Source organism: Haemaphysalis longicornis, unplaced genomic scaffold, assembly GCF_048455015.1.
Source record: "Haemaphysalis longicornis isolate Haplotype H1 unplaced genomic scaffold, Haemaphysalis longicornis Haplotype H1 scaffold_1, whole genome shotgun sequence".
NCBI lineage: Eukaryota > Metazoa > Arthropoda > Arachnida > Ixodida > Ixodidae > Haemaphysalis > Haemaphysalis longicornis.
Genome location: NW_027526203.1, coordinates 229,441,031 through 229,468,152, shown reverse-complemented (window position 1 = coordinate 229,468,152; position 27,122 = coordinate 229,441,031). Strand labels below are relative to the sequence as shown.

Here is a 27,122-nt window from a genome sequence, read left to right as displayed (position 1 = left end):
GTTGCCGTTTTATTTTTTAAATGATGCCAGGAGGTAGCGCTGGCAACAGCAGGCGACGGTTTTCTGCCGTTGATGTAGTATTTCATTTGCTATGGCAAAACCAAGCATCCATGGATTTCTTAATGAAGGAATACTGCTAATACCACTTATGTATTGATTTGCTGCCTTATATTTGCTTAAGGTCTTGTTCTTCTTCAACATTGTTGACAAGTATGAACACTGACACCTGACTTAGACGGTTAGATTTCGCTGTGAGTATATAAGCTTTCGTTTCACTGTGAGTACACAGCTTTCGTTTCACTTTGGCCGGGTGGCTGAATCGTGTCACAGGCAGACAGACAAAAATTTATCGTTTTAAGTAGCCCAACAAAGACTATCGTCTTTAAAAAAAGCGGTTAAAGGACAGGTGACGGCAGCCCTTTGCTCCTCCGCAGGATCGGGCTACCAGCGGAGAGCACGCACCGAGGCGCCCCGTTCGGAATTCCTGACCAGCGCCTCCTCAGAGCCTTGCACGAACCTTTTACGGTAGCACCTGTTAGGCGGCCCGTATTGATATGTTACATAACACATTGAAAAATGTCTCGTTGGCGTCACGTAACGTAAAAGCGCCCACCACAAACAATCTTTAGGGCACGCGTGCTCACCCTGTGGTTGACTAATTCGTTCCTTTTACTTGCAAAGATTGGTCATTCATTGCACAGTGGTGAAGCCGATCGAAGCTTGTGAGAGTGTCAGCTTATGGGTTCCATACGAAACCCGTTCTTCTGGCAGCCTCTTTTATTTTTAGTCTGGTAGCAAAAGCGCTTTAAAAAGTCACTCCGTTCAGGTGCCACGCATAGAAATATGTAATGACGTACTGAAATCATTTCAACATTTAGTCTTTAAACTGATGAGTATTACCAGAGTCCTTCAATGCTTTACTGGTCACGAAACTGCTCCGTAACTCAATGGGAGAGCTTCATATGCTGCGTTAGGCCGCCGCGCGGTGGCGCCACCCTCTCACTGAGGTCACTCCTCGGGCGGCGTTGCGCTGGCTCGAACGGCGGAGCATCGGCGAATTGTGTTTGTTTTGTGCGGGGAAAAAAATGTAACGTGCATCTCGCGCTCTTGTGATGCGACTTAAATAGTGCAACGACGATGCCTAACATGTGTTGCGTCCCGGGATGTCGTTCCTTGTACAACGATACCACAGAAAATGTTTCCTTGTTCTGTTGACCGAGCGACGGGGAGCTGCGAGAGAAATGGAGGCGCGCCATTCCAAGGCAAGAAACGGGAGATTTCAGCTTCGATTATAAGTGTGTGACAGTGCGTGGAAATGCACTGGGTGTGAGAATGGAAAAAGCAATGTACCCTTTTGAGAGCATCGTGGAGCAGAATTTTACAAGGCTAACTTAAAGCCGGATTTTTGTCATATCAGTCAGGTTGTAGCGGTGCTTCATTACCTGTTTGCAAACTTGTATTACCTTGCGCTCAGGCTCGCGTGTAAAAAAGCTTTGGGAAGTCCTTGTGCTTTTATTTTTCATATTCCCGCGAATTATCCCTTAGGGTTCGTCTTGTTTGTTTTGTAACCGCGCGTGGCCGATTCCGGTTTCTTATCTGGCGGTTCAACCGGAGCGCCCGTTTGCTCTTTTTGTCGTACGTCCCGTCGGGCAATATTGTTTGATATGAAAAGGGTGCCACCTTGTCGCCAACTTGATTTTTTGTTTCTTCGACAATGTTCTCGATCCCATTTCCATGGATCTGAAATTAATAACGTTCCGAGAGTAATGCATGCATAGCAAACGCCGCGCAACTCACTTTATTGACGTTCATCTGTGCACGTCACACTGCGGACTGCTTCTTCGACGTTTTTGTTTCATTCTAGTCTTCTGTAGAACAGGAGCTCGCTAGCTCGCTCCGTTCAGAAAAGCTTTGCGTCGTTCTTGGCTACGTGGCAATATTCTGTTTCCTCCATGTGCTCCCCATCGCAGCGCGAAAAAATAAATTTTTGTACGCTGGACCACGCTCTTTTGTCTCCCTTCGTAACATTGTATTTTTTTAATCGACCAGATTTAGGAGAAATCCCCAAGGTGGAGTAAGTTTCTGTGAAGGAAAGTTTGACATCCACCTAAATGCAGCTATACGGCTACAAAGGAAAGCTATACAGCTTTCTCGGAAACTTGGCAGTTGAAGAAAAATTCGTCCTGGACTTCGTCCTGGTCCAGGATCCTGGACCAGGACGAATTTTTCTTCAACTGCGAAGTTTCCGAGAAAGCTGTATAGCTTTCCTTTGTAGCCGTATGGCTGCATTTAGGTGGATGTCAAACTTTCTTTCACATTGTAATTTTTTTGCGTGTGATAAAATCAGTTTTATTGTTTTTTTTTTCGCTTCCTGTTTTTGCAAGGATTTCAAAGCGTGGAAGCGGAAAGACACATGGTGCAACATATATCTCTTCGTGTTTTGATCCTTCGCGTTTCTGCAGCGTTTTTAGATGTTCTCAAGTATGTACCCACTAATTGAAACGACAATACTATTGGGCTATCTCTTTTAGTGTTCTGTGCATTCCAGAGCAATCAACGGATGCATTAGGCGTAGTCTGAACGACGCGTACTTGGTTTCTTTCAGTTTTTTTTATTGTATTATCGATAGGCCCACAGAAGTCCGTGACTACGCAGCTACCGTATGTGCGGTATTTACAACTTTTGCTTTAAGAAAAGAAGAAATAGAGATTTAAAAATCCGAAAACACGACGGCGCAGCGCTTGTGCCAGAGCACGCAGAAGCCGTTGCCGTTCGCGGCCGAAGTCTACGGTAAATTACTGCGAAAAATGAAGCCGTATTGAAGGCAGGTGATGACTGGACTATTCATCGCTAACTCCTACGAAAAAAACACACTTAATCAGCGCGCAGACACCAAAAACAGCGAGCGTTTGCACGCCAAGATCAGGCCAATACGCAGCGAAAGCGGCGGCTGGATGACCTTCGTGCGGCGGTGGCGCCTGTAGTGGCGCGCGCGGTCCCTATATTAAACGAGCGCCGAAGTTTCGTGACCAGTAAAGCATTGAAGGACTCTGGTATTACCAAACGCAAAGGTCAACTCGGCTCATTTGCAAATATTTAGTCTTTGTTTATGCCTCGGCGTAATGCTAAGGTGAGCGTAGATAGGAAAATGTTCCTATACCCTTCAGCGCATGTGCTGAGCGCAATGGGCACGGACGATGGGGACGCGCTGTGCCCACGCGATTAAGGTGAAGGTGTTTTGTATTATGCATGCATATAATATACGCAGTTGACACCACGATGTGCTGCCAGGCATGTGTGTGTGTGTGTGTGTGTGTGTGTGTGTGTGTGCGTGTGAGAGAGAGAGAGAGAGAGAGAGAGAGAGAGAGAGAGAGAGAGAGAGAGAGAGAGAGAGAGAGAGAGAGAGAGAGAGAGAGAGAGAGAGAGAGAGAGGCGAAATGTGCTTTATACAAATGGCAATGCTATCAAGTCATTGAACTTGCTCTCTACGCCAAAGTGCGAAAAATACAGAAGAAAATGATTAAAACCTTTGTGAAGTCGGAAATAAAGCCTATTTGTCGCAGGTTGTTGCTCCGGCTACGACGAGTAACAGGAAAAGAAGTATTTCAGAAAAAAAAGTCAACCCGCAAAATCACTACCCAATTCCTGTCGCATATCACCAGAAACTAAAAGTCGTACTTGTGCATTTGGTAACCAAGTCAAGATAATGAAAGAGGCGAGGACGCCAAACTTCAAGCTCTACTGTTTTTTAACTGTTCACTTTGGTTCACTACGTGATGTAACACATGGCTCGTGACTTCGCATTAATTTTCAGGCGTCCCAAGTACGCTGTGGCCGCCTTCACGCTGCTTTCCCTGCTAAGCTGTGCAATAGCAACGTGGCAAGTGGCCGGCAACCAGATGACGCCTTTCATCGTCGTGTTGACCGAAAGGCTTGCGTAAGTGGCTTTATTCTATCTATTTCATTCACCAAAAGGAGTCTTGATACCGCGGTACCCAAATTGCGCTGCTCTGAATATATCAAGACGCAAAGCCGGCCCTGGCATGGCGTCGGATAGAAAGTACCAACGCCGCTGCCGATGTCGGCTTTTGTGCGCGAAAGTGCCGGTCAGCTAGCGTTTCTCTTCTCTGCTATGAATCTATAATGTGGACAAATAAGTCACCAGTACAGGCAAAAATGAATGTTCTTCCTTTAGGCGCACTATATTCTTCCGGGTACCCCCAGAAATGGCTATTGCATGAATGTCGAACGTTCACTTGCATCAAGAGACCTCTAAGAGAGAGATTAGTGAAGAGGATTTGTTTACCAGGGTTGTGCGAACTACACGCAAGAAAAAGGCGGGACTTTCAGATCCCACCTACAGGCTTCACAGCGGCGGACCCTTCTCTAAAGGAAATTTACTTTGAGCCACCTTTGAGAATAAGCAGCCGTTGTGTTAACGGCAGCGCAGATCAGACCAGACAAAGGGAGACATTTATGCGTGGGCACGATGTATGTTCGTAAAGTGCGGATTTTCCGCGACATAGCGTCCTTATGAAACCTTAGAGGGAGGTATAAACATTGCCTAATACTTTAAACAGATAAAAGCTTTACGGGGTTTTCTGGATTGGATTGTGGGGTTTAACGCGGCAACGCTTCACAGGCGATGAGGCGCGCCGTAATGGAGTGCGCCGGATTAATTTGGACAACCTGGGGATCTTTAACGTGCGCCGATATCTCAAAAACACGGGCGTTTTTGTTTTTCGCCTCCATCAAAAAAGCGGCCGCTGCGACTGGGAATCGAACCCGCCTCCTCGTGCTCAGCAGCAGAATGCCTTAGCCATTGAGCCACCGCAGCGGGTTTTTTTCTGAGTTTTTTCTTAATTCGTAGAAGTTTGTCCTTGCATGGCTAGTGCCTTGTTTCACCATGCGATATCATCGAATGTATACACTCCGGTTAAGATGAACTCGGTTACGACGAGCTCTGTGATTAAGACGAACAACACTTTTGCTCTCTTGTAATGTCGCGATGCAAAAAACCTCCGCTTAAGAAGAATTTCTGATAATGCGAACGAATTTTCACGGCCCCTTCGATTTCAAATTAACTGGCGGCTACTGTAGTTCCAACGGCCTATCAACCATTCCGGACCGTTCGCTTCGTCTGTCATATAATCTACAGGCAATTGAAAAGCGCCCAAGGCCGATTGACTAGTCGAGGAGTCGCTATAGGCTGTGCCGCACATTTCGGGATGTTATGCAGTGTTTTCACGAAAACTGGAGGTCGCCCTTCCGGCGTTGTTCGAGTTCTTGTTTTAGGACTCTCTTGAACCACGCGTTAAATAACTTATGCTGCGGGCTTTGTCCCGAACTGTGAATATCAAAAAATTTGTGACACGAACACGGGCCCAATTTGTCATGTACAGGTGCCGTCATGAGTAATTGGAACGAGAATGTGTGAATATCAAAAAGTATTTGTCTTCATAGCTTTACGAGAGCCCCTGCCCGTTTACTATTAGGGAGGACTCCTTTAAACGCACACCAATGCAGCTATGTTTCCGGAACAAGAACTTCCTGTAAATTTACGAGACCGTGTTCCAATTACTTTTGACGGCACATGCACTCCTGTCACATGAATAACGTCTACTTCGCTTTGGTAACTTTTATGTGTAAGCAGTATAGAGGTACCTCTCATACATTCTTTTATAAACGTTTGGATCTTAAAGGACACACACACGCACACACACATACGTACGCACGCGCGGAAACAACCTGCATAACCGTGGTACATTTCTGTCGCTGCACACACCGCATTGAAGCGCCCTTAAAACCAAATAGGGTAGAGGCAGGTGTCGTGCTGACATCCCTCCCTACGGCATACCTCAATCCCAAAGTATTTGAAGGGGATGACTTATTCTGCAGGCTTACCAAGCCCCGGTACTCGTCATCTACAGCTTTGTGACTCCAGCAGCTGGAAGGGGGACGGGGCAAATACCGGACTAATACTCCTTCACGATGGGTACCTAATGGTGTATAAAATATACGAATTTTATAAGCAACATGTGTCCAACATGGTAACCGGGGGCAAATTCTCTAAAACGACGCGGCACTCGCGTGCAAGTGCATATTTTTCTCGGTTCGGGAGTCCGGCGGGCGGCTGAGGAACTCTGGAAAACACACAGCGTGCCCCTCTGGTCTAGGGCCCAAAATTGTGTGGAATCTAGAGTTGGACGAAAGCTCGTCTGGATAGGAACATGCATGAGAATAATTATAAACGTTTTTACCTTAAAACAATACTTAAGTTAATCACCTCAAAACGTATATTTTACCATTTCCTTGGCTCGCCCGGTGCCAATTGGAGTGGAGGAGGACGATGGCACAGGTATTAGTGAGGAGTCGCTAGGCGTGCTGAAGCCGGTGGAAAGGGAAAGACGCTATAGGCGTGCTCGAACCGTTTCACGCCTAGCGTCCCCGTGGTAGCCTGCTTGGTTAGCGCGGCGGCCATGCGACGATTTTCGCGGCCGTTACGGTGTTAACCCCTCGGCACACTCACCGATAAACAGCGAAAGCCTGTCTGAGCCCACAGTTCTCCTAAGTGTCATTCGCTCATCGTTGAAGTTCGTGCGCCCACTATAGAACAGTCTTGTCGTTCAGCTTCTCCACGATACACTCGATTGACGGATCCAGGCATCCAACAATGAAATTTAGACGAATCGCTATAACGAAGCAACGATCTGGCTCCTAAGTTCGGTCCGAGCTATGACATCCCGCCATGTAAGCATACCGTTTTGAATCGCGCAGTGCCGCATCGAAGATCTCATTTTAGAGTGAAATTATAATAATTTTTCTGCCATTCCCCCAAATTCGCTCTGGTTACCGCATAGATTGGTCACTCGAGTGCACTGCGGTGGAGATGGATTGCCTTAGAGTTCACGTTGGCCATGTGGTCTTTCCATCGTTATTGGTATAGCTCATGCCTATTCGTCGGAAGGTGATAACTTTAAACATATAATTTGTAGTGAAGTGAGAAAAAACGGGAGGATATGAAAAAGTGGTCGGAATTGTCTATTTATCGAGCTTTTTTTGCTGTGGCGCTGTGATCTCTCGCTCAGAAAACTCAGGCCGTGTGCATTATTGCTTTCCCCGTTTATTTTCTTCTCGTTTCAGAACTTTCCTGGAAACTGGCTTCTACTACTACTTCTACCCATTCTACCATGCGGCGTGCTACTTCGCCGGATGCCTAACTTTCTTCCTCGTAGCACCGTACAGAGAAAAAAAGATATCTAAGGTGAATATTTCCTTTGGATGCCCGGCATTTCAAATGTAACGCTCTGAAGAAAATCTACAGAAGTCAAGAGAGAATCGCTAGCTGGGTGCCAGCTGGGTCTTATCTAAACGTACGTAGAGAAGCGAAAATCTCTGGAACTGAGCATACAGTTTACGCGCGTACTCAGCTATACCGGGTATCCCAATTATCATGGACCAAGATTAAAAAAAAAAGAGCAATGGCGTTACTCGAAGAAAACTAAGCGCATAGTGTTTCCAGTACAGTGGAGTAGCGGGCAGTAACTTTTTGTTAATGAGAATTAATTAATTAATATTAGTTATCTCACTCTAGCAGTACTGTCCTAATCATTGAGGTGTGAATGAGACACTTGTGGGTACGCACGAGAGGAATCTAACTGCGGCATTTTCAGCGAAGACCGAATTGCGTACGCATTTATTGTGACTGATGAAGAACCCTCGCGAAATATGAAAAATACCACGTCACAGCGCTCCCGCCTTCATCATAAAGCAGTTCCCTCGAACAGGCTGTGTCTGATTTATCCAGAACGAAACAAATAAAGGAAAGAAAGAGCTATAACGACCGAGTTTGTGCCTTATCTGCCACATGCGTCCCGCGAAGCTTCCTGTTGCTGCTTCTTCCATGCACGCCCTTACAAGTTGATGCGGTGTCTTTTCGGACGTGTAATAGGCAAATCATTTGCTTCCAATAAGCTTATTTAACGGCGCTGGTTGACGACGCTGGCGGGAGCGCCGTCACGTGGTATTTTTTATATTTCGCGGAGTTTCTTTATCAATCAGAATAAATGAGTACGGAAATAGTTCGTCGCTCAAAATACCGCAGTTAGACTCCTTTCGTGGGTACCTACAAGTGCCTCATTGACACTTTAATGATTACGACAGTATTTTTTGAGTTAGATAATTATTTATAATTGATAGATTAAATCTCATTAACTAAAAAATTACTGGCTCCTACTCCACTCCACTAGAAACATTATGCGTTCGGTTTTGTTCGAGTAACGCCATTGCTCTTTTTTATAAACTTGGTGAATGATAGCTGGGGCACCCTATATTAAGTCATAGCAGGGCGAAAGAACTGGTTTGTTCATGTTTTTATTTATAGTCAATACGAAACAATTGCGTTTGTACCAAACGTAAGGAAGCTCAAAAATTAATGACATTTTGGTGATTACAACTTAGGAATGTGAGAAAGTTTTGCCTGATTGCGAGAGATGAATAACACCGACACCAAGTTGCTCAACCTTGCATGACGAAGGCTTCCAGAATACAGTGGCTGCTGCTTTTAAAGGTTCCCTGACAACCTTTCTCAACACGTTTTCGAAATCTGAGATGTACAGAGGGCAACACCCTTGTCTATATCACAGGTTTCGTACTTATAGCCTTACCTTGGCACTGCCGAAAAACATTTGAAGAAAAATATTGTGTCATTCTGAAGTCTTAACCTTATATTTTCACCTCAACGTGTTTTGTGACAAGTTTGAGTCCGCAGTTTTGAGAGGTAACGTTTCGAAGTTGAACTGAGTGTTATAGACAAGGGTGTTTCGCACTGTACTTACCTCGTCGTCAACAAGCGCACGCGGTATTTGGATTAGATGGCCACGTCGCAAGAAAGCCAGTTATTATGGCTCTACAACCCTGAGATAGCTTAGAAAATGGCTCCTAAGATTTTTTACTTTTAAAGCAAATCTTTTTACCTCTACTCCCCCCCCCTCCCCCCCCCCCCCCCCCCCAATGGTTCTGTCGGGACCTTTGGTGTCAACAGAAAACTCCTGCGAACAAATAACAGAAGTTTCTGGCACTGCCAGGAATCGAACCTGGAACAAAAAGAGAAACGGATAGAGACCCCTTGTCGTACCGATTGAGCTATCGGCCCATGCAGAGGTGGTAGAGACAGACGGTGCACTCACCCAGCATATCTGCGGTTTTACCCCCTACGTTCTCGCTGAATACCACGTGATAGCGTCACGCGACCTTTCGCGCCGCTGTGCGCTCAACCAACGGCACGTGTAGTGGCCGTGTGCGCGTCTTGCGCATGCGCTAGTAGTTATAAAAATTAACGGAAGCTCACACCAACGCATGACACCGCACTTCTCCATCCATGCCGCCGATCTCGTCACCTCTATCGGCGACGGCAGACATTGAGGGGAAATGAGATCTTCTAACACCGGGTTTGATCTTCCTTTAATTTTATAAAAAAGGTTTCCACTCATGTGCTTCACCAACCAACCACCGTTCATGAATCATGCATTGATTTAACCTTAGCAAAGCATATCTCTTTGAAGTAATAAAGGGTGTGGTTAAGTACACTTCCCTTGTCTTTGATTTCACTCTTTGTAGAGCCACGTGTGGGAATTCAGGTGACATCGCATGGGTAATCACTGTTGGTATCGTTTAAAGCTTCGCTTTCAAACCACCTTCACAGGGTGGATTGGCGTACATTTTTTTTCTCGGTTTGGGTATTATATGCGGGATTGAGTGATGTCATGCCAGCTATAGTGAGGATTTGGCCGGATATCTTGCAGATGCGGAAATGAGCGCATTCGAGAGACACGGTAACGCAAATTGCAACAAAAGCAAAGTGGAGAGGAGAAAAAGAATCTGCTGCAACTGGCAAATCACGCAGTGGCGCCCTGTGCTGGAGATAACTAGAGCATTTCAAGGGCTTCCATGTGCAAAGAAAAAAGGGGAAGTGTTGATAGGTAAGGTGCCTTTGAAAGGAAAATAGTATAGGCGCATAGTGCACCCCAAAACCCGTCCCGGTACGGCACATGGTATACGGGTCTTCCCGTCAGCAATGCATTTACATTCTTTTGTTTAAAAGGAAGGCCCTCCACACAACTTGCCTTCAAGCTTGCCATTTTTGCTCCAATGTCTATCCTTTTCCTGGCTTCAGGCGTTCCAGATTGCGGCTTGGTGCATCGCCATTGGTAGCGGGATCACCTGTTTTTTCGTCAAGACGCCGTGGTACCAGAGCAGTACTCCGCCGACGAACGAGTTTGGCAAGCTATCGCTGGCCTTTTTCGACCGCATCCTGTGGTCGGTGTGCTTATTATGGGTTACCCTCGCCTGCGCCACTGGACGAGGAGGTAAGCTGCAGGGAGCTGCACTGCAATGCTTAAAACAGAAGCGTTTGCACAGCTACGAAGTCTTGCATACACATGTCAGAATTTGAGGATCCACAAATATCCTATCGATTAAGTGGCAACTATCAACCGCCACGTCGTTCTGCCCATCACAGTCCGCGTACAGAGTTTGGTACTGTTCATTAGCGGGAAGTAAGTTTTGATAAGGAGTTAGAAAGCTTCGTGCTATTTCGAATGTGGAGAAACAAAAAAAGTCTGTCGTCATTACCGCATCTCAAGCATTGGGGCTTTATTTTCATCAATAACAGTTCGATTGGCCATAAAGGGACACTGAAGTGAATTCGTCAAGCTCCCGGTTTTGCTTGCACTGGGTAGACTGGCTCAAATCACCACACTTTTCATCGTTCCGGTTGATAAGTCGGTACTTATTTTATAAAGCGGGAAAGAAGAAAAACTACCATGCGCGGTCTGCGGGGGCCGCACCAACTAAAGGCTGTAACGACAGGAAGAGATGCACCTTGATTGGACGATATCCAAGGTTAGCATTCAAACAAGTTTCGGTTTTGGTTCTGTAAAACAACATGCTTAACATCCGACGGCATCGTTGGATGGGCATTCTCGATATCTCAATAATCGTCGTACCGCGCTTCTGCCATGTTTTCGGCTGTAAAATGCTTAAGATAAGCCTCCCAGGACGTCTCGGAATCGTAGCAATCACTAGCCGAGGCCTACGCAGTGGATGAACGCCCTCCGCGTCACCGCAGACGCTGAAATGCCATGCGCTTTTCCCGCATATTCGGAGCTTGCCTCACCTATGCCTGTATCGTAAAAAGCGTGGTCGCACCAGGCCAAGGGTCTGCTGATTCTGGCCTGTGCCCACTTCCCGCAAGTAGTCGGTGCTCGTGGCAACAGCACGCCAACGAGAACTCGCTCGCGCGTCAGTGTAAGTCTGCACGCGTTCTGCGAACTCGCTCGTGGAGCAGTGAATGTAACGTCCCAAACACTGTGAACTCAGTTTAGAAAACATCGGCCGCAAACGAAAAAAATCAGCTTACAAAAAAAAGCATGTACCCTGGGGATTCGAACTTGCGACTTGCAAAACAATCCTAGCGCTTCAGAGCACTCGGCCACGAGCGAGCACTGCCGAGGTTGGATATCTAAGGTATCCAGTTTACATTTTTAGGTATCCAGTTTACAACCAGTTTACACTTTTATTTAGTTTTAGCATTTGAAGTACCTTAGGTGACCATTTGTTGTATAGAGCTCGTGCAGTAAGCGTCCCCCAAACTTCCACAATATCTCAAGTCTAGCAATTGCATTTCTTAGACGGAAAAGCGTTCGCAGATGCGTAGTCGTGCTGCTGGCCGCTGTGCTTGGTCACCCAGCGGAAAAAACGTGTTTCCTGCTCCCTAGTTTTACGCTGTACGGTAAAAGTTTCAGTTTATTTTATTTCCCTAGTACCTATATTGACTTCGCTGACTCTTCTCCTGCTTTCAAGTGACCCTAGATTTTCTACTAGCGTACCAGTCAGCGAAGCGTCGCGCGCTTGTGTGGAGCGACCTGGACTTGGAGCTTGATACAGCGTACAAACTAACAAAGTAAAAAAAAGGCACATTTTTTAACAAAGGCACAAAGGCCTAGTTTCAACTGAGGGAACGAATTGCGACGGCTTGTCGGCGGCCGGCAGACTAAACGCTGGGCCGACTGACTCTGTCGGAAGGTCGGCGAGCCGTGCAGTAGCGCAGCCAATTGCCAGCTCATCTCCCCCTGACTTCACACTAAAACGCCACAGAAAATGGGCGAGCGTAAAGAGAGAAGGACACCATTTCCGAATTGATTTTTCTACTGAATAAATTCGCGTAAACGCGCTCAGAGTGGTCGAAACATGGCCTATGGATTCCGGACTGCAATTTGCGCTAGTAATCCCGCATTGTTTACAAATCACTTCAGTTCCCCTTTAATGTTACATTTCAAGGTGCAAAAACTAAGCAAAATCTTGCCGTAGAGCTCGCAGCTGCGGAAAAGAACGAAAGAGTTTTTCCAGATGGAAAGGGGGTTGTTTAACGCGCCGCAGCTACACCTGGGTTATGAGGCGCGCCGTAGGGGAGGGCTGTGGATTGGTCTCGACCGCCTGAGGATCTCCACCGTGCGCCGAAATCTACAAACAGAGGCACTTTTGCTTCCCGCCTCAATCAGAGAAACGGCCACCGCTGCCAGGACCGAACTCGCATCCTTGGGCTCAGCAGCCCATCTCCTTACCACAACGTCATGGCGGTTTAGAACGGCCCATCCACACTGCAATTACGGAAGTTGTACTTTTCAATGTGCAAACCACTTGAATTTCCATGAATAATAACTTGAATCACATAGTTCCTGTCGGACAGAATATCTTTAATTATGCATAATGACAGTGGGAAATTTCTGTAGGCCGTTGTAAGCTCGAACATTAGTTTTACCCACAGTGTAAGATACACATTTAGTTTGGGACACAGCCGCCCAAAAATCTGTAAAAGTTGGTGGCGCCACGCGATGACTTTTGATTGAAAGTAGATGTCGTGGCAGAACTCCTAACTAAGTTCGCAGCGTCCTAGGCTTCAAGTGGCTTCACCAACGACTGTCCGATCGAAGCAAGGTGGTTCGCCGGCACCACCGGCATGCGTGTAAAACAACGTTGTTTGTGCGAGTTCACCGTGTGAGCTCACGCAGCGGCATCTTAATGCGTAATTTATTGCATTACCCACCCTTTCCATCCCACCCAGTGTACGCTGGACAGGGATTAGTTCTCCCTTCAAGTGCTTTTAACACTTCTGTGTAAGCCCAGCGACGATTTTCCTTCGCAGGGAGGGTTGTGATCGGCCTCTCTGCTCCATTAAAATTCGCGGGCTGGCTGGCTGGCTGGCTGGCTGGCTGGCTGGCTGGCTGGCTGGCTCGCTCGCTCGCTCGCTCGCTCGCTCGCTCGCTCCCTCCCTCCCTCCCTCCCTCCCTCCCTCCCTCACTCACTCACTCACTCACTCACTCACTCACTCACTCACTCACTCACTCACTCACTCACTCACTCACTCACTCACTCACTCACTCACTCACTCACTCACTCACTCACTCACTCACTCACTCACTCACTCACTCACTCACTCACTCACTCACACGTGAAAATACCGGCGTGATAATGACCCGAATTCTAAGCAATTGGAGCCAACAGGTTTGCTTAGCCCCGTCGCATTTATTATGAGAAACAGGCCGAGCCCCGAACAACATCAACAAAAATAAAGCAGTTCCACTCGACGTTAAAGCTTTTAAGTGCGGAGCAGTGATCCGTTAGAAGTAAGATGGCAAGTTGGGCTAGTTGGTGCAGATTAAGATTCATGGTGAAAAACAGCGCAAGGGACGTCAGCGCTGTGCGTCGTCCACTCTTCTTTTTGTCCCTGTGTCCCTTGCGCTGTTTCTTCACCATGGATCCGTTAGAGGGGTTGTGGTATCCTCTCTTGAATAGTTTCAGTATATGGCAGCGTTGATATCGAAAGTAGTCCAGAGAGGGCGCCGTAGCCATGAAAAGTCCCATAAGGAGACACTAGATTGAGTTTTCATAATTGTTTGGTACTTATTGCGTTAATTCATCATGTTTTCCTTATTTTATGATCTTGTGTACTTATTTACGGCATAGCAATGGTATCCTCCGAGGCAATGGCGCAGCGCCAAGATCACCCTCAGCACTTTGCATGTAATGAACGTGGGCATCTGCGGCACAGTGCGATTGACATAGTCCTCGTAACGCGAGGGACTCACGTTTGGTCCAGACCAGGGGCAGCGGTGATCTTTTCGAAGCCTCTGTTTGGGTGCGTGATACCGGTGAGAAACAGCGTGACCCCGGACGAGCTACGACGACAATATGGGCCCCTAAAGTGCTTCGCACCTAGCAACATCCAAATCATCTCGACGACGCAGTAGCCCCGGAGAAACTAATGGCCAGGGTGTTTGTTTTGTTTAAATAGAGGCCTACGGAAGTATTGTTTAACACGATTGCTTGTCCGCCAGCCGTCACAAATGGGACTACAAGCATGCCTCGTAGTATGCATTTTGTCGCGCTTGTTTTGCATTGTATCCATTTTGTCCCGCAGGTTGCCTGTGCACGTTCCTTTCTTGGAGCGCATTCACACCACTGAGCAGACTGTCCTTCGGCGTCTACATCATCCATTTGCCATTCGTGCAGCTCATGATGCACACCGCCCGGGAGCGAATGTTCTTCTCGCACTTCTTCGTGGTAAGTGCCTGTTCGGAGTGGCGCACGCTACCGCGTTCACACCATGTGACCATTACAGTGTTGAGCGGCTTGCAACGCGAATTCAAAATGTCAGTGGTACGCCCGCGGTCGCGCCTTCTCCAGCGCAATGGTTAAACCACTTTTAACATAACTTGATGCCGTGATTGCCGAATTCGGTGATTTTGGTCTCCCCGTAGAAGTGACATTCTGAGAACGTCAATGCCCGAAGCGAAGTCGCCTTTAGTTGGTAATCTGACCAGAGCGATGTTCAAGTTAGGGATACACAACCAAACAGAGAGTAAGGGTGATACAGCTTCAAATGTTTTGGACAAGTTGAGTGAGTGCGCTGCGTACTCGATGCCAACTGCTCGAATGCGGGGTTTTCGGAGCACGTCTGAGGTAAACGTAGTGGCTGCGCTCGGCGTACCTGTGGGACGCCTGCGACCTCCCCCCCTCCCCCTACCCCCTCTTCTGCCTAGACCCGGTATGGAATAGGACGATTGCACTTATTTGTTCATGTGAGGAATAGTTCGTTCTTGGGAAAAATAGAGCATTGGAACAGGACTACACAGGATGGCCGCCGTGATACAACGGTATGAAGGTTGCCAGCTGTGTTTATTCTTACTGAAAACGGCGAAAGTGATGGGTATTAATCTAGCAACGTGCTGTTCCGCATTCGTATCCGGAAAATCATGTTGAGATGAATTGCAAGGTGACAGCGCGTTGGTCAGACGTATTTTGTGTCTGAATTGTTGACAGTATTTTGTGTCGGAATCGTTGACAGTATAGCGTAGCTTGGTTTTTGTTGATAGGTAATAAACTTGTCCTCGGTTTAGCGTGTTGTTTGTGAGTATAATTCGAGTGTTCCAGCAATACGTGGCAGCGCTCACACTGTACTTCGGGGTCGCGTGCAAGGACGCCCGAGAAAAAGCTGTTGCGAACAGAGACGCACGTAAGGTGAATCCGTAGTGGCAATTTCGCGCCCCGTCTCTTATCGATCCCTTTATTATTGGCATTCATAGACCTCCTGCGATGTTCTCGTCACTTTTCACGAACGAAGTGGAGGGAAATGCACCTTCAGCTGAATGGGTTCCCTGGCACGCAAACAATAATGCGTGTAGTACGATGGTATTACCCACGAAAGAAAGCTTAGGTACAAGGTTTTTTCACTTACAACATATATTTAACCTGTTCCGTAAACGTCGTTCTCGTCAAAATCACTTGCTCCTCGTAAAAGCGGCCAGAGGAGTCTCTGCACGGGCTCAGCGCGGACGACAGGGGATTTTTGTGTGTATGGAAACAAGCTAAACGACGCTGTTGAAATGCAAAATTCGTTCAAAACTTCACCGGGAATAAGTTATCACTGTAACAAGTTATTTTTAATAACTTTTCCAAATAAAATGTCTAGACCTTCATTTCTAAATCTGAGACCACAGGCATGAATTTCTTGTTTTGCACGAACGCTATGGTTCAGTAGAAACTTGTACATATTGATAAACGCTTTCGTGTGACTTTGCATGCCGCACATTAGTGAGACAATAAGTATAGGTTTATTACACAGATAAATTTAGGAAAACAGTCTGTACTTATCAATCACCGAGGCCTAAACCAGCAACAGCCCTTAAGTTGAGTGCTGGAGCAAAAAAACAGTTTTGGGAATTGTTCTTTAAGCGGCAAGAGGAAATGTTTCACAGCAAAAAGTGTACCTCAGGTGCGTAAGAGCCCTGTCCTGTGTTGAAAACTACAGGCCAACACTGCAGTAGTAATTGGCGAAGAGTTGTATTCCCCACGCATTTTCACAAACACTGGCTTGTGCATTTTCGGTGTTTAAACATGACTGCTCGTCGTGGGTGACAATATATTGCTATGCTAATATATTGCTACCTCTTAATTGCTATGTTCTTTTAATATAGCTCTGTATAGCTGGCATAGCACAGACAGTAATAGAACACATTAAACAAGATGTATTCGCTACTACCTTATCTTGAATCACCCGGCAATAATTCACTCTGGCACGAAATCAAATGCGCATGCCGTGAACCAAAGCGATGACTAAAAAGACATCGTGACGTGCGTTGAATGCACTAGGGAGCAAGCATATACCCTCAAATGAGGAGTGCAATATATGGCTCTTTAAAACCCGTTTTTCATGCATTGAAAGTAGGTGACATCAAGCTAGGATGTTGCTTCGAACGTGTTGGGTCGTGGGCAATACTCTTCACAAGGCGAAAAGGGATGAAAACCGACATGAATAGACATAGTATCGAGTTTCTCCCACGAACCGAGCAGGCGAGCTAGAGCCCATTCCCTGGGTATTTTAAGCAACCGGAAAGGGCTGCGTATTGTCTGGCTGTTTCTGAAGAACAGCTTTTTGCTATCTCCCAGATATAACTGCACAGTCGCCTACCCTTTCGAGCATGGGAGCGAAATAACATATTCAAAACAAGTTGGCGCACGTGAACGACATCGAGTCGGCGAAACGGGACTACGCAAGAGCCTGTGTTGATGATTGATCTAGTCATTGTGAGGGTCAGGAAGGGAACTCAGTAGTTTAGCCTTAAATGGAAGGGACTGTGTTATTAGTGCAATAGTTCTTTTACTTTACAGTACTACAATACTTCGCGACAGCGTCACGGGTGCCATTCAGTAGCGGAAATCTCTTTCGTCATATTTATCTTGTTAGTTCGCATAGAAAAGTCTTCCATCTGTCATTTTCTATCAGCGTCTGTTTTGTCCTCCTTCTATGACTTGCTGATGTTGGCTAAGATGACGTAGTGGCAAGTCTACAGAAAGGAATTTCCGCATTCCCAGTGAAGCATGCTTAACAAAAACAGGTGCACGTTGATTTCAGATGAAACGGCAACCAGCTTTACTGGACCGATATTTTGATCGCAGAATGGCTACAGTTCAATTGGCAAATCAAAGCGACGGTCATATCCTTATCCGCTGACGCCGTTCCTACTTTCCTTTTGGTACTAGGAAGTACAATGCCCCTTCCCTCAGGATGGACAACGCTGTGTGACCCGTGTCTCCACTAACGCCACGGGTAGCGACGGACCATATTTTGCTTAATTTGTTCCTCTTGACGACACATACAACGGTTGCGATTGATCCCGGCGAAAACTACACTAAAAGCTTCACTGTAGAAAAGCCACTACATGAAGGAATTAGCTTAATATTGTAGCTGAAGGCACTAAGGTTGCAAGAAATCAGTAACAAACAAAAGTGATGCGGCGGTGTTAATCACGATGCGGGCGTAAAAAGTGCCTATTGTTTTATAGTTAGTGAACAGTTAGTGAACGTTTATAAACTACCTACGGGGCATCTGACTCAAAGAAAAATCAGCTTACGTAACCTGGCTTGCAGAACAGCTAGGACACCAATAAACGTTCGGAAAATAATTTTTTTTAATAGTTTCTTCAATGCTATATGAAGGCAGGATGCGGCAGGTACAAAATTATTTGGTTTTTGTGCCGTCGACGCTGCGTTAACAGATTCCATTTTAATTTCTCTTATTGCAGTATAGACGTAATGTCTGGCATCCGTAATTGCGATTTAGGCTGAATATGAATACTAGGCACCAGAAAAAAACTTTGCATTGAAAAATGGCTTACATCAAGGCTTATCACCTTCGTGATACGCTTTGATGGGAAGAATACTTTGAAGAGGAGAAAAACGTTCCAGTCACTCGTATACAAAGACGCCTCAGAAAAGACCCGTAATTTGCTGTATCGTTTTGTTTCGCAAAACTTGAGATATTTGTGGGGTTGAACGCGTCGAAGCTACACTTGGGCTATGAGGCGCACCGTAGTGGAGGACCCCGGACGGATTAATTTCGACCACCTGGGGATCTTGAACGTGCGCCTGAAACTCGACACACGGGCTTTTGGCTTTTCGCCTCCATCAGAAAAGCAGTCACCACGGCCCGGATCGAACCCCCGTCTTCGCCGAACTTGAGGATTTAATCAAACTGTTTGGGGGTAATGGGTAGCTCAGCCTGACAGATAATTCGAACATGTATTCGAGGATTTTGTTGATGTTTAGTCCGAGAAACAGAACTCTCTTTGAACTAAGAGAACCCCCATAGCTTCCCTTGGAGTAGCAAGTGATTATCTCATGTAGTGCTATCGTGCCTTTTCAGTCATAGAATTTGCCTCCCTCTCAGTTTCTTTACATTCTGAAAAAAAAAAAGAGAACGAATGTTCCACAATCAGTCCACCAGCTCCATGATGTAAGTTCCCTTCTATATTAGCCATGTTAGTTTAGGTGCTGGCGCATCATGCTCCTTTCAACTTCAAAAAACATTTCGAAAGTCGCGCTGGCGAACTCACCACAAACCAAGGGCTGACAGACCTAATGCTAACCCGATTATGTGCTAGTGCCAGAATAAATTCTTTCTATTGCAGGGAAAACATGGTATGATTTACCTCTGCAGCCACTATGTGGACATTAAAATATATGTCCTAAGCCAACCAGTGTCCTGTTCGCAAAATTTAAATGTCTCATCACCTAAAGTTCGCGCCAACGCACGCGAACGCACGCATACATGCGAAGGCACGCATACAGGTCCATACTGTTGCTGTCGTGCCCTCAGTTTACCGTTTACGACCTGTGTTGGTTGTAATAGCGTGACTCGCGAGCTTTTTACGCAGAAGTTTGCTGAGATCGGACAACGAGGGTCCAGGGGCTAACTTACAACTGTTTAATTCAGGATCACATGAAGAACACAACGAATTAAAGGTAACATGTTTGCTGGAAGACTCCATCATGAGCGCCCGCCTGGGCATCATAACAGCTTCCTAGTACTGCACATCACGCGCTGACTTGGTGTGCTCTCTCTCTCCGTTTTTATACGCACTAAGTCATCGTCCCAGAACCGCCAAACATGTTAGCACGCGTCACGAAGTAGTTTAATTTGAATGTATTTTTTTACCCGTTATACATTGATGGTACGGGAAGGGTCACTATTGTATACGAGACCATTTAATAAAGAAGACAGGTAAAAATTCCATATAAATTAGCCCGCCGGTTGCTCACAGTGATCATGCGTCGAGAGCAGGAGTGAGCATGCGCAGAAGGTCCGTCACTGGGGCCACGTCGAGCGTATTGCACAGCATCGACGCCTAGCCGCTACAGAGACATGCGGATTTTCCGCCGCACAGCGGGTAGTCACTTCGCGCGGAACGAATCCGCAGCACATGACAGGCGATTTGCAACAACGCGCACACACACGGACCCGCACAGCCGGTCTAGCGGCCCACTTTGGGGCACATCTGCACTATGCGCCCAAGCTCCAACACTTTCTGAAAACAGGCTTATTGACCGCGGAAGGTCCGCATGACAAGCAAGCATACGACACTTCCAGAAAATTAGTAGCCAGACAAGAGGAAACAAGTCGTGACACTGCGTCGACATTTGGGGCCGTGAGAAACAGAATTGTGTATGGCGTAATCTATACATCTTCTATACGAGTGTTTTCAAGCGGTATTTTTCATTGATAGTCGGGAAAATGGTGAGTATTTATTCTTTCACGTTGTACGGATGCAAAACTTACGAAAACAAATATGGGTATTGGGAGAGCTCTTGTATCAATGCAGAGTTTTTATCAACGCGGAGTGCCAAATTTCTGGACAAACGCTTCAGGCGTCTTTTCCTTATCACCGCATTCCCGGTCGTACGCTTTCGCTTTGCGTGCCTACAAATCCATGCATGAAAAGTCGTAAGTCATGCTCCGGCGGACAGCTTCCCATACAAATTGCATGCCACACGCGAATCGCCGTCGCTTTAAATAGCAACTTCCTGGATATTTTAAAGGCCGCATTTTATGGAACCGGAATTATAATATTTGTGGTGACCGCAAGTGCGACACCCAGATAAAAATGTCGCTTAGTGCGCACTAATTGCTGTTTCAGTTCAAGAAACAAAGCTAACGTGGAGTCAGTGCAGATGATTTCCTTCGATCTGATTCTGATTTTTTTTTGTTAAGTAAAAAAAGCAGGTTTCTTGAGTTGCTCATTTATTATTTACCCTTGCTGGATGATAATTCTGGCACTACCACAGCCACCAGACGTTTTCAGCCGAAATTCTATACAGACCACTTCCAACTTAGCTTGCGCGATGGGAGGCGAGGTTTCCGGAATTTTATTATGCCAAATTTATGTCAATATCTATAAGCTGCAAGCGTTAATTTTGTAGTTTAGCCATGGACGTTATTACTAAAAATTATGTTTAATCAAACACCAACACAAGGATTCTATCGCCACTGAAATTCACAGAGTGAGCATGAAGTAACCTGCAAGATAAATAATTGATTTGAGAGGAAGAATAATGGCCCAAGGATAGAACCTTGACGGGCACCGAAATTGATGAGATTTGGGTAAGGCTGGGAATTATCGAACTGAACTCTTTGTTGTCGGTTTTCTAAAGAAGAATCAGTGAACTCCAGGCATACAGTAATAATGCCGTGACGAATTAATTTAGTTTTAGTATGTTGTAATTTCTCGAATCGTACGCTTGCGCAAAATCAGTTTACAATACGGCTTCTAATGAACCACAATCTGTATATTCTTTACTGTGTTTACAGAGCGGAAAATTTCAGTTGTGGGAGAAAATATCGTTGTCTAAAATTAAATTGATGGCAAAAAAAGTCTTGAATTCTTGCAAGTAGTTTTTTTACTCGGGCAGTGAATTCCTTTTTTTTTATGAATTTCGCTTAATGTTGGTTGCAGTGTCTTGGGCCTATAAAGTTCTACTGTATCTCGATCTTCGGCCTATTAAGCGGAAGCGTCTTCGCTGTTTTTCTTTTTGTTTGAACCTCATGCGCCGAATATAATATGTTGATTATATGAAAAATCTGCAGGCGAAATGTTGTGCATTTAAAGTTTTATTAACGCGCTTAACCATCGCCAATTAGAGAATGAGTGTTGCGCAAGGAGGAAATAACTCCTCTGACCTCACACTCATCTGTTGGGTAAGGATAAAGTGGTATTGTTGGGTGGGTCAAGTGTGCCGCGTCATGGTCGTGCGCCTTTGAGTTTTCGTGGAAGGTGAAATAATTACTAAGACCGTTACCCATTATCTACGGCGATAGGTAGACACAGGGTGACATATTATTGCACACGTTTACTAGTCATCGCAAATAAATAGCTTTCCACCTATTAACTATAAATCGCTCCTTAACGACTTTCCTTATTAATCGTTTTGATAACATTTCCCGTATGCTTCGCACGGAGCTGAATTCACTTCGTACTTTACACACTAACCTGGGGGAAAAGCATAAAGAATGCGCAGAAATACAATTTGTCCCCCACAGTGCAACTGTTTGTTTTCCAGTATTTGAGAATTCCGATCGTGCGCCGCGAATACGATTGTGAAGGAAAGCCAGAAACGTCGCCTTTAACGTGACGCCGAGGCCTGCACGAAATTGGGCAGTCCAGTGGCCTTGGCTCTGCAGCACGCGAGCCGCTCTGCGTATGAACCCCGGCACGTGCGGTGCCGGAGCGTCACCTAACGTGTTTTCATACATGTGGACACGGAAGAAACCGGCAACCCCTGTAGGGACGAAAGGCCAGCCTGCTATCTAAGAGCACTGCCATTACTTGACGCAGACGTTGGTAGCGTGTGCTCCCGCAGAATGTTTCGCGCCAACTCGAACAACGTGCGCTGTGGCGCTCCAGCTTTCTTTCAGGGGAAATCCTTTACAGCAAAACCCGCGGCATAATGAAGTTGCCCCATTCGAAATCTCGCTAGGTAGATAAAAGCATAGATAGATAGAGAGAGAAAACACTTTATTTAAATGGGTACTGGCACAAAAATTGTGCATGTCTTTTTTTTGCTGTGATAAGTAGCTAATGGCATATTTATCACGTGTAGAAACCTCATTTTGTACAAAGCTCGCGACGGTTGTTAAATTAAGGACGTTTTTAATGATGCAGCCAGTCGAAGTTTAGGTTTCAGCAGATGCCGCGAAAGGCTGGATTTTGATATCACAGAACAGGAGGCGATGCACGGTCGATTCCGCGTCGGCGGCAGTTTCTGCTAATGCCTCTACGTACTGATCTCTTAAGCCACTTAATTAAAAAGCGACCGTGGATGTGATGCCGGTGCCGCGAGGGAAAATTGCTGCCGCGGCTAGAGAACGACGTGCGACCTCGAGACAGTGGGTGGGGAGACGCTCGCTGGGAGCAGCTGGCCTACAGATATGTTAGGCTTCACACTGCGACGTATATTCGATTGCCGCTCTCGTAAGCGGTGCATATGACCATTTTAATGCAATTCGCCATGGCATCATTAACTCCTTTCCCGTATGTGCTGCCTTGTTCGGGTCTAGAGTCCCATTTTGTGCAGCGGTAACAAGCTATCGCTCTAGCTACCTGTGCCGGCCTGCGCCACTTCGCGGCCGTGGCCGCCGCCTGCATGCGCAGCGAGCGTGCCACTTGCTCAGTTCGTTTTTCGTGTCGCCGGCGCGTTTTCGCGTCCAGTGTAGTAAAAAATGCTGTGGAACTTAGATGGCGGCCAGCTGCCCAATGAGCCCACGAAATGCTTGCGCCGCCACCGCGAACGATCCTATCGTTCGTTGTTCGAAAGCAAAAGTTCCGACCTCCGATCGGAGCGGCCAGCCGGCGCGAACCGCCGGCAGTGCGGAAGCGCCCGACACGAACTCGTGACGTGTTTTGATGTTGTTTGTTTACTCAACATCCAGGGAAAGTCGATTGCGCGAGGTCCTCCGCTGGCTGCTCGGTTGCATTTTTAACACTTTAAATTTAATTTTAAATATGTTCTAGGCTGTATGTGCCGCTGATATTTTGCAGATGATGTATGTGTGTTCACACCAATCTATCTGCGAAGTTATCTCGCCCTTAAAATTTTGTGTCAACCAAGGGTTAGTGCAGCTTGGTGGCCGAAGAGTGTAGAGCGTCGGCGACTGTGGCTGGCCGACCCTTGAGCGACTTCTGGATATTCAGGTTTGAGCAACCCAGCGCTGTTTCCCACTCGTCGAGGGAGGTGATGAGAGGGAACGGGTCATAATTGCAGGCCCACATATGATGATGTAATGTAGCCCGTTCTCAGCAGTTCTGGCAGACTGTCGTGGGACACAGCGAGGGTTAATGTGATGAAGTATGGCTAAACAGGAGAGGGATTCAGCGTGAAGCTGACGCCGAAGGTGTCCCTCTTCCACTGATATATAGGGATGGGTGGGCGGGAGGGTATTTACGGCGGGAGAGGCGGCAATGTTCCGTGCTGTCTCTGTGCGTGAGTACACTATCACGGTCTGATCTGGCTCCATGGGATGCAGTGAACAGGCCCGGGAGACGAGAGCTCGGGCTGCGGTGTGCGCTACTTCATTTCCTCCAATACCCGTGTGCGCAGGGAACCAAATGAATTCTGCAGGATCAGTAGGTGGTTTTTGATTGAGAATTTGGTGGGCCTGAGGCAAGACCTGGCCTCTGGCATAGTTTATAACGACCGTTTTCGAATAAGAGAATACGAATTGGCGGGTTGGACTATGTGTGAGTGCAAGTGCTATCGCCGCCTCTTCCGCCACTTGAGATAGATAGAGAAAGATAGATACGATCCCTAATAATTGTCTTATTGCTGTCATCTTTCCCATCCCTCCCTCTTTCATTCTGCAGGTGTCATTCTTCTTCAGCGCACTGCTCTGGAGTTACCTGCTCAGCTACCTGCTTTTTGTGTTCTGCGAGGCGCCAACGGGCAGACTGGACAAGCTTATCTTTGATCCCCCACGCAAAAGGACAGCAATGGAAACGGGCGACACGGTGCCCAAAGCTGTCGAACCAGTGCTGGAGAAACCGTCGAGGGTAGTTGTGACGTTCGACAATGCCAAAAAAGAGCCCGTACGAAGCGCCAACGGAAATACCTCATTTAAGAGCTTTGACTGTGAGAAGGCCAACCCTACTACCTGTCATCTGTAATTTTTTCGCTAATGGTGCTACTACGTCGTTGGGTAAACGTGTCTTAATTGTGAATAATGTGCTCTAGTGCTACCAACAACAGTCGTAGTGTGCTATTCTGGTCTTTCGTTCCTTGAAAACATTTGAAATGTTTTCTGCGTGAACGAATGTAGTATCTCAACGAGTGTAAATACCGCAATGAGATCACATTGTTGGCCTAATGGATGCATGTAGACTTCCCGGTAAAGAGCGCGACAAAGCTACACACAAGTAAAAATAACTGTGGGCCAGCGCACACTTATGCATTATACAGAAAGATAGCGCAAAAAACGTAGAGCTAAGCGTTATGCATAGAAACAGGTCAGGGGAAAGATTCACGAAACTTTTTTAATAAAGCTTACAGCATGCTGCAAGAAATAGAACCATTTCTCAAGATGGAACCATTATTCTTATAAAAACCTGGCCCCAGCTGTTCAGTATTACAGAGTGCATACATCTGTCCAAAATATTCCAAACAATTGCCTCGCAAGCGTCCTGACGGGGTGTACGTGCCGGTGCCCATGTCTTCTCTACGTGGGCACGTCATTTCATCACAGAGCACCATGTTTGCCGGACTCGAAGTGACCTTTCATCATTTCGCACTTGCGTCAGTATTTTCTGCTCTTTTGAGCCAACAAGGGGTAGCAATTACGTCATAGGAAGGATTAAAAAACTGTTCGAGGTTCTATAATTGTGCGGGAATTTCTACAAATTACTTATCACCCTCTACTTTGGCAAAAATTGGTTTTCTGATTTTATGCAAAGTTTGAAAAATGCTTGTTGCTGCACCTTAGCTGGCGAAGAGGAAAAGGGGGCAAATGAAAACACGGCCGAACAGTAGACATTTCAGTGCTGTAGCGTTCATACTTGGAGATTACCCGCGTTGTTTTTCCTTGTCCAGTCTCTCAACTACGAGGCAGCCATCAAGCAACGGATTGGCTCCCCTCTCAGCCCTAAAATAGACTTCTTTTTTCGATTGCCACCATTGCTGAAATGTTGGATAAGTAGGCTTCACATGAACACGTTCACCTTGCTTTTTTTACATATATGACTTGCTTCCTAATTGAAACTAAGTATTTAGGCTTCTTGACAGTTCATATGCAAACAGCGCGAAAACCACGCGATAAAGCAGACAACATACAGGACAGCGTGTTCCTGTGTGTTCTCTGCCTCTTCTCGTCCTTTCATGCAGTTTAAAATATGACTCCAACCAATTGCCCAGATTCCCTCTGGTCCCAAGAAGTTCATTGTACGGTGGAGGGCATAAGGGACTCCCGTGAGCACCTTTTATCGAAAATTTTTGAGAAACTTTCCAGGGATGAACTGCGGAAATTTGGCGGCAAACTGTGGAATCAGCCGGCGCACGATACACGTGGCTGGAGATCTTTGGGAGAGGCCTTCGTCCTGAAGTGGACACAACCGCGCTGATGATGATGATACGCATTTGTTGCAGCGGAGATAGCGGACGCACCGATGGTCGGTTGAGGAGGAGTTTATTAACGGACGAGGCTTCAACAATGCGCAACTAACAAGCCCTGCAGGTTGAAGCCACCTCTGCTTCCACGCCAAGCGTCCTCGCAAAGCTCACCAGCTGCAGTCCCCCAGGAAACACACTGGTGACTGATTACATACTAGGACTTGAGCAAGGGGAGACTGCTGTCATCATTTCTTAATGGGGACACAGACCCGGATAGTTCGAAAGGTTAAGATGCCGGCAAGGCTGCTAGCCGCCATCCAAAAGCGAAGTACTCAGGAAGACTCCTCAGTCTCATTTTCACTCCATTCTGAACAAAATAATGTTAATTCCCTCTCTCTCTTTCTGTCTCTCTATTAAAATATTAATACACGCCCTTAATTCGGGGTAAACACATTAATATTTCAGATCGACCTGCGCACTTCGATGCTAAAGCCCTACGTGTAGTTCACGACGAAGGCTTGGTCGGCTAATTGGTAATGCATCTTTAAAATAGGGTGCTACAGGTCGCTAAGACAATGACGCGAACAAGAAAGGCAGGGATCAGCGGTGAACGCGCCGACCTTTTCATCTGAACCGCTAGAAGGATTTAAAAAGAATTGGGCTTTTTCTCAAACGCTCTGCTTTTTTCTTAACTGCCCGTTTCTTAAACGTTGATCTGCTGATTCCGAATTCTTACTTGAGGACTGCGCACCCTCGAAAAAGGTGAGAAACTGCAAGCAACCCTCGTTCGGCACTTTTTTGCGAAAGCAAGAAATCCTTTATACAAGATTTGAAGGCGTCCAGTCCAGCACGCTCGACAGCGTTCACCGTTTCTGGGTGGAGGACCTCCTGAAGATCCACTCCCTTCCTTTCCTGAAACAGTCATTCACACGTCTCAATACCTTGGCTGCTTGCTTAGGCGTGTCAAGGTGCGGTGCGATGTCCTTGAAGTATTGCGTTAATAGATGCCCCACAGCACCTACCATGTAACGGGCGGAATTTACGTCGGCGTTTTTGCGACTTTTCAAGACAATAGTAAACCAGCTCGCCCTGCCGTCTGGTTCAATATGAGTATCCTTCTGTCGAAATCTATC

At 46.5% G+C, this 27,122-nt stretch overlaps 1 protein-coding gene across 1 annotated transcript in view; it reads left to right on the top strand.

The window, feature by feature from the left end:
• Positions 1–25,082, top strand: part of LOC144142543 (nose resistant to fluoxetine protein 6-like) — a 61,661-nt gene extending 36,579 nt beyond the window's left edge. The window contains exons 11-15 of the mRNA XM_077674130.1: positions 3,815–3,937; positions 7,144–7,264; positions 10,175–10,367; positions 14,480–14,622; positions 24,255–25,082. Of these exons, the coding sequence (XP_077530256.1) occupies positions 3,815–3,937; positions 7,144–7,264; positions 10,175–10,367; positions 14,480–14,622; positions 24,255–24,554 (880 nt within the window). The 3' untranslated portion in view covers positions 24,555–25,082. The remainder of the gene's footprint in view (positions 1–3,814; positions 3,938–7,143; positions 7,265–10,174; positions 10,368–14,479; positions 14,623–24,254) is intronic.
• The last annotated feature ends 2,040 nt before the right edge of the window (positions 25,083–27,122 follow it).